General features: G+C 42.8%; 1 protein-coding gene across 1 annotated transcript; it reads right to left on the bottom strand.

The window, feature by feature from the left end:
* Positions 1-530: 530 nt before the first annotated feature.
* LOC101538134 (HLA class II histocompatibility antigen, DQ beta 2 chain-like) lies at positions 531-12,635 on the bottom strand. The gene is made up of 6 exons (XM_055126788.1): positions 12,502-12,635; positions 9,633-9,902; positions 5,411-5,692; positions 2,423-2,533; positions 1,634-1,657; positions 531-889 (listed from the first exon to the last, which is right to left on the bottom strand). Exons 1-6 carry the CDS (start codon positions 12,596-12,598, stop codon positions 876-878), a joined length of 798 nt encoding a protein of 265 aa, XP_054982763.1. The 5' UTR covers positions 12,599-12,635; the 3' UTR covers positions 531-875.
* Between the last annotated feature and the right edge of the window lie 1,685 nt (positions 12,636-14,320).

Below are 14,320 nucleotides of genomic sequence, written 5' to 3'. Positions count from 1 at the left end.
CAATCCTCCAAGCAAACAACCCCCTTAAAAAAGCTGGAGTGGCCATCCTGGTATCCGACAACATAGATTTCAGGATGAAAAAGATCAAAAGGGACAGCGAAGGTCATTTTCTATTTATCAAGGGATATGTACAACAGGAAGAAATCACACTCTTAAACATATATGCTCCTAACAAACGACCGGCTAAATATTTAAAACGACTCCTAACAGACTTCAAAGAGGACATCACTAACAGCACAATTGTAGTCGGAGACTTCAATACGGCCTTATCGTCTCTAGATAGATCAACAAGAACAAAACTCAACAAGGAAACACTGACTCTGAATGAAGAAATTGAAGAGAGAGGCCTAATAGACCTATACAGGGCCTTACACCCCAAAAAGAAAGAATACACATTCTTTTCCAGTGCACATGGAACATCATTTTACATAATATATAGATATCAAATAATTGTTATATCTCCAAAACTAATATGATGTTATATCAATTTAAAATCTATAAATAGCATAAATTAGAAAACTCATGATATATACTATTCATAATTGTCTTTAATCATGGGAAAGTTCTACAGCCAGATAGATGGTTTCATGTGCTTCTCTTGAACAGTTTATTGACAGACAATGGGAAAGAAAAAGCCCTTGGCTTCACTGCTGAAGCACAAACAGACTTTGGGGTCAGTGCAGGATGAAACTTCACAGCCAGTCTCTCCAAGGAGTGATTACAGGAAGTGATCTAATGATTGTCTCAGAGTCAGAGGACTCCAACCTCAGAGAGACATACTTGCAGGCAACTGGGAATTATCAACAGTTATAGGCAGGCATTACAGAAGAGGAGAAAGAAGTATCCATCAAAGCTCTTCAGGAGACCTTCAGGAGTCAGTGCAGGAGCCCTGTAGAAGAGAGAGTGATGAGCATGGTGCACCCTGAGGATTGGAACCTCTTTCCTCCCCTTAGAGAAATCAGATCGAGAAAGCTGAGGGACATGTCACATGGTCTTCACCCTCCATGACATCTGAGTTAAGGTCCAAATAATCTAAATGATACTAACAGATCAGCTCAGATGTGTGGGAAGCAGAGAAGTTATCTTACTGAAGATCATGAATATTTCAATTTTTTTTTGTAAATCAAACTACAACTTGACTTTTCCCCACTTAGTAGCCTCTTTCACTTTTTTTTAGTTGGGGGCATACCCAACAGTTTTCAACGCTTACTCCTAGAGCTCTGCTGAGGGATCACACCCAGCTAAGCTCAGAGATTATATGGGATACTAGAAATAGAAACCAGGTTATTAGCATGCAAGGTAAGGACTCTACTCTGTATACTATCTCTACACACCAAAATTCACTCATTTTTAACAAAGGAAGTAGCCACCAATATGTGGGACATTGTAGGCAAAATCCTGATATCCAACACCCAAGCTGTATCTCTGACTGCAAGCTTAGAAGAAAGAACCCAGCAATATCCTGTCCTCTTTTGAGAGAACAAGTTCAGGAATTTCTACAGAAACTAAGTATAAATCTCTACTGTTGATTTTGTAAGGGGAAATATGTCACAATTTGAGATCACTCACACTGCTTCCTCCTTTACTATTCCTTCCCCCAAATCTACCTTACATCAGAGAAAAAAGAGAGTACCTGTTGGCAAAGGCCCATGAGGTCCTACAAAAGGAAGTTATACAGAGAAAAGTTACATTACTCAAATAGACAGTTTCTCATTTACCCCAACCAGAAGTGCAGTTTGGAACATACTAGATTTTTATTCTCCCTAGCCATCTGCTACAAGAACTTAACTCTCAGAAACTAAATCTCCGACCACCCCCCCATCCAAGGAATAAAACTGCCACTAGAAGTCAATGTTCCAATCTTTATTTTTTCTTTCCATTTTTTTATTATTATTAAGTTGCCATTATTTACAAAGTTGTTTATAGTAGAATTCAAGCATATCATGTTCCCACAACAATTCAACCACCAGAGTGAACTTCCCTCCACCAATGTCCACAGGTTCCCTCCCACTCAGCAGGCTGTCACCAAGACAGGCACAGTTTCAAGTTTGGTGGTTGTAATATGGATCTCCTGCTTACAGTATTGTTGACTCTAGAGCTTACATATTACATACACCACACCTCTACATGAGGGTAGGTAACAGGAGCTGAGCCTTATTTAAAAAAGATTTTATAAAGACGCCACTGAGACTATGGAGAGTGGGAAAGTCCTAGAACATACTCTACATGTTACATGGCTACCTTTAACTATCCAAATCAGACTCCAAAGTCTCCAGAAAGGCTGTTTTGACTCTTTACACCACCAGCATGGCCACCTTGCTTTCATGGTCAGGAGAAAAAGGGCCAAATCTGGAGGCAGAGTCTCTATGCATAGACAGATGGATGCATAGCTTATTATCCTCATTTTCCCGGAGTAACTTACCTTTCTTGTTCTTGTGACGAATGAAGAGGCCCAGTCCAAGGAAGATCAACCCCAGCACAAATCCTCCAATGCCACTCAGCATCTTGCTCCGGGCAGATTCAGACTGGGCTCCTAGGAAGCAAAGCCTGAATGTCAGCATTTGCCCCACACCCCATGAGGTCCTCTGCTAAGGATCTAGAGTTTAACTTGAGATACAAAAGAAGAAGTGTCAGAAGAACCTTGCTTTTCATTTGCAACACTCCCTACAAATGGAATGCCCCCCTACTAACTTCTTAGATACAGTGAGCTCATGAGAGAAGAATTAGGGAATGGATTCTAGCTCCCTGGTGTTCCTTAGACACTAAGACCCCAGTCACAAACTCTAATAGTCAATGGTTCAGAACTATCAGATCCTGGTTCTGGGGCTGCAATATGTGGAGTAATCTCCCTAATACCTGGAAAGAAAATGACAACACAATTATTCTGATGCTCTTGTAATCAAGTTTTCTGTGACTTCCATCCAACTCTCACTAATGATGCCTGAAATAAAAAATCAACACAGGCCCAGTATGTGGGGACCAGGACTATTTCTCTGAACTGCATGGAGGCACTGGAACTGGGCAGCTCCATCCCGGCTCCCAGCCTGCCACTGACCCCAGAAGCCACCCCTCAACCTGCTCCTGGTGCCATCTTGCCTCACTCAGCAGTGAAGAATCCTGGCCAGCGGGCTCCGCAACACAGGAGAATGCTCCAGGCCCCAAATCGAGCCAATATCACCAGGGTGCCCCAGATGGAGCAAGTACCACCTCCCCACCTTCTCCAGATGGAATCTCAGCTACCAGGAGCTTCTACAAGCATGGCTTGTAGAATGTAGGGACCAGGACTATTTCTTTGAACCATACCGCTGCTTATGCAGCTGCGTGACCTTTCCTGATATGCAAAGTTAGCAATGGAAAATAGATGATCTAGCATCTGCCCCTAGAAGGCAGACTTGAATGGTGGTGGGAATATCCAAGCAAAAATGTAATGCCCAAAACTATAGAGAGTATCTGAACAACTGTCTGCTGTAGAGGCAGAGTAAAAACTGAAATGGAAAAGGAGGGGATAATGGTGGCAGAAGGTTTGCACTGTTGGAGGGATCATTGTATTGCTGAATATCAAACATGCGGCTTTGGGCAGAAATGTGTCTGGAATATGCATTAGGTTTCTGACTCCAGACACCCCAGGTGGGAATGGGTTTCGTGCCTTGGCCTGTTTCCCCTGGAGGCTTGGTCCCCACTACCATCTTTCAGAGGCCTAGGGACAGCCAGGGAGTGGCCCACAGTGATGAGGAATGCAGGGCCTTATGGGATGGGGGCGGCGCAGGCTTTTACACTCTGCCTCTACGAGACCCCAAGTTGCCGCCCATGAATGAGCCCTCTGGCTGTTGACTGAGCTGCTTATTGGCCATGATCCCAGAAACCCAGAAACAAAGCATGGAACCCAGTGGCCTTTGGTAGAAATGCATCCGGACTGTGCATTAGGTTTCCAGCACTGGACCACCCCAGGTAGGAATGAGTCATGACTTGACCTGTTTCCCCAGGCAGTTCGGTCACCGATGCCAGCTTCCAGAGGCCAGGGACAGCCAGGCAGGGGCTAGTAACGAGGAACTTGGAGCCTATGGGATGGGGGTGGAGCCGGCTCTTCCCTTCCCCCACCCCTCCCTTCAAGACCCCTAGTTGCCTCCCACAAACGAGCCCTCTGGCTACTGATTGAGCTGCTAATCAGTCATGATCCCAGAGACTCAGAAACAAAGTTTGGAACACAGCAACTTTTGGCAGAAATCCCTCTAGATTTAATTATTAAAGATTTAAATATTAAAACTTCAGAATTCCAAAATAGTGCGGCTGCTAATGCAGCCGCATATCATCATATGCAATTAATAATCAGCAATAGAAAAGAAACTGTCTAATGTAGCCTTTTCAGCAGATCTGAGTGTTGGGGGAAAAACCCAAATAATAATGCTGGATCTGTTGTCAAAATGTTGAATGCAATCAAAGTAGAGAGAGTAACATGAAAATCGTATGCCACACAGGGGGGAGGGTGTGGGATGGGAGGATACTGGGGTTTTGGGTGGTGGAAAATATGCACTGGTGAAGGGTCGGGTGTTTCATCATTGTATGACCGAGACTTAAACCGAAAACTCTGTAATTGCTCATATCGTATTTCAATAAAAGTAATAAATAAATACATAAATAAACAAACAAACAAATAATCAACTTAGGTTCCAATCGCCATCATAGAAAAGGTCCAGCTTTGTGACAGACTTCAGAGACACACTGGCAGCTGACTTATTCCAGGTAGGTACAGCCTCCCCGTGGTGCAGATCCCTAGAGCCTTAATGGGGTGTTGGCAGAGAGTGTCCCCACCATACCAAGCCCAGTGCTCCACCCATTGTAGCCAGTTTCTACTACCACAAGAGAAACAACCCAGCTTCACAACTGATCTCAGAGATATGCCAGTAGACACTGGAGTTCCAAAGCTCCTGAAGCATGTTGCCACCTACCATGTGACATGTCCAAACTTCACAGAAACGACAAAAAAATTACATGGGGAAATTGTATAGAAGCCTATTGAGCTCAGTGAGTGAAACCAATCAGACAGAAAGCTCAACTACCACCTACCAGCTCAGGAAATCCTCAGGTCATGACTTTAACAGCACCATTATGAGGTATGAGTTGAAACTATCAATATAAAGCAAAGTGTGTTATGCCAGCTAATGGAAGCGATTTGTGAGGTGGGTGGGAAGCTGGGAACATCGGTGGAAGCAACAGCACATTGGTTGTGGTGCTGGTTTGGAATTTGAATACCTGAAAGAACTATTTTGTGAACTAGTTTGTAAATTATAAACAGTGTTTAAAATTAAGTTGCATATAAAAAAGAAATAAAGAATAAAATTAACTAGGTAAGGAGAAGCTCTGCCTACTGACTTGAGAGGCCTATGGTGACAGGAAACAAACTGTCTCTTACGCCACTCCACTGTGATAGGGGTCTCGAGGCTGGGGTGCTCCACTTGGCAGGTGTAGACATCTCCACGCTGGGGGGTCATTTCCAGCATCACTATGATCTGGAAGCTCCAGTCCCCATTCCTAATAAGTGGGGTGGATACAACTCCTGCTGTCTCCTCCTGCTCATTCCGGAACCACCGAACATTGACTTGATCTGGATAGAAATCTGTCACCAAACAGACCAGCAGGTTGTGGTGGTTTAAAGCCTCTGTCCTGGATGGGTAGACGGTCACCTTAGGTTGCGCTGAGAAAAGCAACAGACATAAAAACACATACTGAGATAGAGACCAGGCAGCAAATCATTCCAAGGGGTTGAGTCCTTCCTTGACACCAAGGTGAAAAATCCCTAGATTCCAAACATTTGATTAGTTCAAGCTTAGTCAACTTTGTTAGGTTCAATAAACACATCAGTTAGTTTACAGTGCCAAGAGACTGAGTTTCTCTGATGGTACTAAACATTTAAAAAAAAAATAAAAGCACTTTTAAATGATATATTTCAAAATACATAGGTCATATGATAATATTTTATGATAAACATGAACTTCTTTTTCCTTACATCAGGACCAATTCTAGTCACTAGTGTGAACTAAGATATAACACAATGTTGTGCCAGTCCCAGTGCTCCTCCAAGTAGAGAGGACAATAGCAATTTTGACTTTCTCCTACTGCCATGAGACATTCAACACTCTCATTACTCAAGGAATAGTGACATAAACTGAGAATTAAAAATAGGAACATAGTGGTTAGCATTGTATAGAGAAGTATAAAGCTAAATCCCTCCAATTACATAATATTTTAATGCAAAGCCAGTTTTCAAATATGAATGATCTTTATTTTTTTAACGTAGGAGTACTACTATTTATTCAGCCAGTCATTAAGCTGAGGAAAGCAAGGATGGACTCCACATTACTTTTAAAAATATTTTAACTGAATATCCATGAGGTAGATCATTACAAAGCTGTTAATAACTGGGCTTCAGTTATACAATTATCCTGCACCCATCCGTCCACCGGTACACATTTCCCACCATATCTCCCCTGTTTCCTTTCCACTATACCCCAACATCTCACACACCATCCCCAGCTTCCCTCTATGAGAGGCAATTTCCTTCTTACTCTCTGTCTTATCCTTTTGTGCATTATGGTTTTCAATACAGGTACTAAACATCATATTTGTTCAGGGCATTCAATATATTTGTCGGGATGTTAAGATTGGAGTAGATTTTTAACTGGGTGGCAACTTTGGGGTGTGTACGTGACTGCTGAGGTTTCAGAAGTACAGGGAGGTGGGGGGAGATAGTCCATCCCAACTCTGAGAAAGCCTGGAAATTTCAGTCGCAAAACCCACATGCCCATCAGTAGATTATATTTCAGTGAGATCTGTCCTGAAATACTGGAGTCAGGCCAATGGTATGGCTATGATTTTGGATTATAGAAGCAAGCAGCTGCCAGAGTCTCTGCATGGGCAGGCACCAGGCTGACCTGCACCCCTCTGATTTACCACAGTCTGTTCAGCATGCACAGGTCCAAGATTAACTGTGACTTTTGCTCTCTTCCGAGATTTATTTACGGATCTCTGAAGCTAAGCCAGTAGTAGAGCTTACATGGTAAGTAAGTAAGGTGTATTGCTTACAATATTTATATTGTATACAATATAAATTATATATTTATTACAATATATTGTAATAAATATATTTATTACACTGTAATAAATATATTTATATATTTTAATAAATATATTTAATACAATATATTGTATTGTATTGCTTACAATACAGTAAGTACTGTATTGTACTGTCCTCCCGTTGTTCATCGGTTTGCTCCAGCAAGCACCAGTAACGTCTCCATTGTGAGAATTGTTGTTACTGTTTTTGGCATATTGAATACTCCATGGAAAGCTTGCCAGGCTCTGCCATGCGGGTGGGATGCTCTCAGTAGCTTTCTGGGCTTTCCGAGAGGGACAGAGGAATCAAACCCCAGTCCGCTGCGTGCAAGGCAAACACCCAACCCGCTGTGCTATCACTCCCATGCCATGATCCTACAGTGGTTAGTAGATGGTAAAATAGATAAAGAAACAAACAAACCTTTTAATATCTGTATTGCAAACCATAATGCCCAAAAGGGTAAAGGGAAAGAGAAATAGAGAGACAGAGACAGAGAAAGACAGAGACAGAGAGGGAGTGGGGAAGTGACTGCTGTTAGAGATGGAGGGGTCAGGGGGCAGGAGAGAAACTGGCGACTTTGGTGATGGGAAATGTACACTGGTGGAGGGATGGGTATTGGAACATTGTATGCCTAAAACTGCCTCATCATGAACAGCTTTGTATCTCATGGTGATTCAATTTTAAAAAACAAGATTTCTTATTTTGCAGTCAGATATTATCATCATGTGTAGGATAACAGCCTCAGGTAGTTTAGGTTTATTGGGTTGTTAATATCACAGTGCTCCCATCTGTGTTTATTTGTAGCTTCTTTCTTTGTGTTCTGTTGACTTGTAAATATTCTTTGTCTCTTCTCCTTGAGTCCTTTGTGTAGTTTATTCAGAGCCATGTCCTTTTGTATGGACACAGGAAGACTGTAGCAAATGCTATGGTTTTATAACCTGGGAGTCATTTGTCTCTACATGATATTTTCCTCCTGGGCATCTGCTCTCTAGACCTAAGCCTCAGTTTCCCTTACTTCCTAGCACCCCCAAAAGCAGGGTCCTGGGAGGAGTCTCTCAAGGAGACTGACCCAGGGTAAGTGGTGAGTTGTGTACTACCCTGGCATTGAGATGAGCCTGACCAAAGTGTCTAATGCTTAACTATAAGTTAAGAGCTTGGTCATGGACAAATGCTGTCATGATCCAAAAAGTAATAACTAGATTCGGACCCTGCTAGGGTTAGGAATGATTAATCTGGCCTGAGTGCTGTAGTCTGAGTCTGTGGCAAGGTGTTGCCAGGAGAGCTGCCTTGCAAGCCTCAATGTATCTCTTGCTATGTCCATACAAAAATAAGGGCTTGAGAATGGCCCCGAACCAAACCCCTGAACCTGGGGGGGGGGAGGGGGGCAATGGGGAGAGCTGCAGGGGCTCGTGAAACATTTGATTGAAATCATGAATGTTTTCAGTAAAACTATATTTGAGATTTTTGCAGAGGCTACTTTGGATACTGAGAACATAATGTGAGCATGGAAGTATAAGTAGGATTTCACACTGTTAGAGGCAGCTGGCCATCTCAGTCAAAATTTTAAATTAGGCCTTTCACTCTAATTTGGGTTGTGTTTTCTAGTCTGACTAGAATTGTAGTAAGGTATATGGATTTATAAAATATGTTTTTCTTTACAGATTTGGGTAAAAAATAAAATAGGGCACCCATTTGTGAGAAAAACGAGAACTTACTCAAAAGAATAGAAATAAATATTTAAGTATAGTTAACTTTAGGATGTAGTCAGAAGAAAGCAAAGGAGGAGAAACAGCTTAAAGTTAGGTGAACTTGCGCTGAAAACAATGATTAATCTGTGAACTTTCAGATTCATGAAAGAGTATTATTTTATACCCATCAACATTGAATAACAGGGAATAGACTCTCAAAGGGGTGGAAGGGGGGAAGACTCTGCCCTCTGGTGCCCTCTGGTGGCGAGCATGCTGTAACAGCACCTCAAAGATAATTCCTGTTTTTAGGCACAGACCAGACACGGTTTCCGGTAAGAACTGGCTTTGAGGAGATTTTGTCTCCACTGGAGATGGCGGAAAGAACTTAATGACTTTATGTGCTGAGGGTTTCAAGACTCGGTGAGGAGTTGGCTTAACCATTAACACTGTTGGGGCCGGAGTAGGGCGTTTGCCTTTCCCGCGGCCGACCCGGGTTCAATCCCCGGCACCCCATATGGTCCCCCCAAGCACCGCCAGGGGTAATTCCTGAGTGTAAAGCCAGGAGTAACCCCTGAGCATCGCTGGGTGTGACCCAAAAAGAAAAAAAAATCATTAACACTGTTTCTGGCCAAGAGCAGCTTCAGACGGGGCAGCTCCGGGTCGGCCTGCGGGCAGGTTCCCGGCTGCGGGAGCGAGTCCCCTAAGGCCCCCGGGCCCCGCCTCTCCCCGCGGACACGCTCCTGCCGGGCCCCTCGGGCTCCGCGCGGGTCCGGGTGCGCCCCCCGCCCGACCCCCCGGCCTAGACTCGCGCCCGCGGCCGCGCCTGCGCTCACCTCGCTGGCTCGAGGCCAAGGGGGCGTTCAACTCATAGTTGTGTCTGCACACCCTGTCCACCGTGGCCCGGCTCTGCTCCAGAATGTCCTTCTGTGAGTTATAGTACTCGGCGTCCGGCTCCCCGTGCTCGGTCACCGCCACGTACTTCCCCACGTCGCTGTCGAAGCGCGCGTACTCCTCGCGGTTGTAGATGTATCTGGCCACGTTCCGCACCCGCTGCGTCCCGTTGGTGTAGTAGCACAGGGACTTCCACTGGAACAGGACATTCCCTGCGGGAGTCACCGCGCGTCAGACCGGGCGGGGACCCACGGGCCGGGCGGGCCACTCCGGGCCGCAGGTGGCGGATGGGATCCGAACCCTGAACCCAGCCCGAGCCCGAGAGCCCGCCCGGACCGGAACCTGCCCCCGACACCCGCAGACCCCCTGCCCCGGCGCCTCTTTCCCGGGCTCCAGGCCTGCCCGAAGGTGTCTCAGGCCGACTTCAGGTGGGGGTTGGGGGAAAGCTTGTCCCGGACAGTCCTGGGACCCGCGAATGTAAGGAGGGAGAAGCACTGACAGCCTGAGGCCCTGGGGTTAGAGAAAGGGACCTCGACGGAACATTCGTTTCCCCCCAGGACCCCAGGAACCTCAGACACAAGGAGCCACCTGAGCGCGACGCGCAAGAAAATGACAAGAAATGTAAAATTAATCCCGTCCCTTTCCTGACAAGGATGTTTCCCTGGTTCCTGGCAAGGGGCTCCCTTCGCATCTCTCCTCAGCCAGAGCGCCACTGGTTTCTGTCAGAGTAGGAAGGGTTGCACAGCCAGAGGCGTAGGAAGGATTATTTTCTTTTTGAAAAGAACACAAGATTCCTGGTTAGATCAATTGGATTCCAATTAAACTGTGCTAATTACGAGCTTGTGTAGATTAATTTGAATAAACTCCCCATAAGCATAATTGCATAAAAAATGTCAGACCTACACATAGAGAGTTAGAAAAAATTGAAAACTAATTTGTATCACAAAATTATGAGATTAACATTAACACTATCGTAAAAATAAGTTAAATTTTTAAAGTTATTTTAAAATATGGGACTGGGGGCTGAGGTGCTTCCCTTGCATACCACCAGCATTGGATCGATGCCTGTAACCACATATGGTCCCTCACGGGTCAGTTCTGAGCACAGTGCCAAATATAATCCCTGAATACTGCTTGGTGCAGCCCAAACAAAACAAAACAAAACTTTGTAGCGATTTACATACTCTATGGCAAATGAAAATGATTATTTTTAATTAAATAATAATAAAGTAATCTCAATTATACATAGCTAGAGTCTTGAGACTATTTTTATACACTTATTATAATTCGGTTAGATGGATACATTCGTGTCAAAGCATATGATATTGCCATACAAAGTTACTGCACCCTGTTACCTGGAAAGTGTCCACAACTCTCCACTACTGTTCTTATGTTCCCTCTACCCAGGTCATTATTATCTCCCATTCCTGTTTCTTGAGGGTTTTTTTTTTTTTATCAGTATTACAGTCCTTGGTAAAGGGTGCGACATTGTTCAATATTTTTTTCTTGTATTATCTCACAATATTTCACAGATGAGTGCTTTTATCCAGTGCTTGTCATTTTCCTTCTGACTTACTTCACTCAGCATAATACCTTTCAATTCTATCCACATTGCAGAGTACTGCATGATTTTATCTGTTCTCAGAGTTACATAGTATTCCATTAATGTACTTTTTTGATAAAGAGGAAAGGTAAGCATATGCACTACTTTCAGTCATATTTTCCTGAGAGTTATGAGGCATATTTTAAAGGATGTTCAGTTAATATAATTTTATTATATTATTTTGCCCTCAATATTTTGTGTTTTTTTACTTTTTAATATATTTAATTTTTTTCTCATGTATCTTTGAAATTATGTGATATAATTACAAAATTATATCATTATAGCTATATAATGTTATAATTACAAAATTACAGTGATATATAAATACCTCTCAGAGAGCCTGGAAAGCTACCAAGAGTATCCTGCCTGCACGGGCAGAGCCTGAAAAGCTATCTGTGGTGTATTCTATATCCCAAAGACAGTAACGATAGGTCTCATTCCCCTGACCCTGAAAGAGCTCCAATTGTTGGGACAGAGGAGTAAGGAGAGGCTTCTCTCAGGGTGGAGAGAAATAGAGATGTTACTGGTGCCCACTCGAGAAAATCGATGAACAACAGGATGACAGTGAACTTGTATCAAGATATTAATGCTGTCTAAAATGGTTTCTCAGCATGTATTACTTTCCTTCTTTGCATTCTCCTTTCTCCAAATTTAGTCCATTTTCAGTTCAAGTCTCTGAATCTCACTCAATTCCCTGTTTGACCACAAAATTCCGAATACTCCAAAGTCCCTATCGGGGGTCAAGTACACTCAGATACCTTGAGTTTGCTTCCATGGGCCCTGCACTCAGTCAGAAATGCAAAGCCCCTCTCCTCAGCACCTGAGGCTACTGCAACCTGTGTTTCCCCAACCTAAAATCCCACAGCGTTTAGTTCAAACAAGGTGTACGGGGACCCTAAAATCACACATCCTACTGTGTGTTCTGTGACGAAAATCATTGCTTTAAAAAAAAAATCTTATTCTGTATTTGCTGGCAGTGTACACTCCGAAGTGGTCCTGTCTGCTCTCAAGAACAGCCCCAGATTCAAATCTGTAAAATGAGGACTGTCCTCACTTTTCCATTAAAATAAGAATGTAAAACAGATCTCTTTTCCAAAGAGGAAATTTGTAATAAAGATTGTATGCTAAGATCAAAGATTGCCCCCCTCAAACCCAAAGGCCCCTCATCGCCTTTCCCCTGAGGCGGTGACTATGGGGTCTGCACTTACCTTGAGTGTCTCCACCCTCAGTCACCGGAGTGCTCCACACCACTAGAATCACCATCACAGCTGCTATTCCCAGGCCTCTAGGGATACACAGAGCCATCTTCCAACACACAATCTGAGGAGAAAACAAAAACTTATTTTAGTCAACACAGCTCACACCTAATGAAACTGTACTGACTTCAAAGAATTAAAAAACCTATGAAGGCTTTCCTGCACCATAGGATTGGAGAATACTTAGCTAAGGAACCAATCAGCACTGGAGTCAAAGCACGTCATTTGTCTCTAGGCAGACATGCTTTCCAACAGTGCCCGATCCAGCACCAGCAGTGGTGCTTCAGCTTTGTATTTATATTCAGCAAATCACACCATTCAAAATAAAGATTTTCTCTCAGTGATAGATGATTTAAAGAGTGAATACATTAGGGGTTTAAGGCACCAAAAAAAAATAATTCAAGCATATAGTTTTGTGCGATTTATTTAAAACCTATTTTTATATTTATATTTTATTATATAATATATAACATAAATTTTTTTTTATTTTTTTTGTTATTAATGAGTCACCGTGAGGCTGCAGTTACAGAGTTTTGTGCCTGTGTTACAATCATACAATACTCGAGTACCCATCCCTCCACCAGTGGCCATTCTCCTCCATCAATGGCCCCAGGGTCCCTCCCTCCCCCTTCATGCTGTTCAGCACCCCCCACCCCCCTCCCCTGTGACAGGGAATTCCTTAATGTTCTCTCTCTCCTTTTGGGTGTTATGGTTTGAATGGAGATACTGGGTAACTATCATGTTCAATCTATAGTCTGCTTTCAACCTACCTCTCCTATCCTGAGTGTGAACATTTCTGTCACAATATCGTTTTCTTCCTGAATTATGATCCCTGTTTGGTTCTCTTATAAAAAAAAATAGGTTTTATATTTTATATTCCTATTTTTTATAAGAGAACCAAACAGGGATCATAATCTCTTATAAAAAATAGGAATATAAAATATAAAACCTATTTTTTTGATAAGAGAACCAACAAGGATTATAATTCAGGAGGAAACCAATATTGTGACAGAAATGTTCACCTCCATTTCTTAGACACTCTAAGAAAACTTAAGTTGTGAGAAGAGCAGAGTTTTTAGAAGAAAATGGTTTAAGTAGCTGTTTTCTCAGCAATGTGTTTTGTAAGAGTTAAATTATTTCATCTCTTTTTGACTCAGGCAACTGTGAATTAGCAATCATGTTTCATGCATTTTAGATCTAGATATTTATGTATGAAGAGCAATGTAACTGGTTTCATAATGCAAGATTTCTGTCGTGTATATCAGGTTAGTATGGGCAGCACGAAATCAGCAAAAAAATAAATCAGCAAAAACAATGGACACCTAACCTGGCCGACAAGTGATTCATTATGCAGAAACTCTATTGCATTTCTGTTTTTTAAATGAAAATATTTGAAAACTCAGTTGGCTTTACTTCTATGAGCTCTTCATCATCGTAAATCTTCCCAAGTCATAAAGCAGCTTCATCTGTTGTCAGCAGAGGCACAACCCAGAAACTGTCAGTATTTGTTCTGAAGAAACAAAAAATGTAAAGAAACATTTCCTGGGCTCTGAATAGTGCTAGTGAAGGTACAAAGATTTAAGTTTCAGATTGCATTGTGCCAACACCAAGTACCAAATAACATATTATCGATTTTTTTAAATAATGCAATTAATGGACTGGGTACAGTACTTGCCTTCAATCCCCTGTACCCTATCTGGTCCCCTAAGTCCTTCCAGGAGTGATCCCTGAGTGCAGGTCCAGAAGTAAGCTCTAAGCACTGCTGAGTGTG

The sequence above is a fragment of the Sorex araneus genome, chromosome 2, assembly GCF_027595985.1.
Source record: "Sorex araneus isolate mSorAra2 chromosome 2, mSorAra2.pri, whole genome shotgun sequence".
NCBI classification, from domain to species: Eukaryota; Metazoa; Chordata; class Mammalia; order Eulipotyphla; family Soricidae; genus Sorex; species Sorex araneus.
The sequence above is the reverse complement of the archived record's forward strand: the minus strand, read 5'-3'. Positions and strand labels throughout refer to the sequence as shown.

Coding starts and splice junctions, on each gene's coding strand:
- LOC101538134 (XM_055126788.1), bottom strand. CDS start 12,598: ATGGCTCTGTGTATCCCTAGAGGCCTGGGAATAGCAGCTGTGATGGTG. Junction 9,903..12,501: donor TGAGGGTGGAGACACTCAAG/GTAAGTGCAGAC, acceptor TGACTCCCGCAG/GGAATGTCCTGTTCCAGTGG. Junction 5,693..9,632: donor CTTGGCCTCGAGCCAGCGAG/GTGAGCGCAGGC, acceptor TGCTTTTCTCAG/CGCAACCTAAGGTGACCGTC.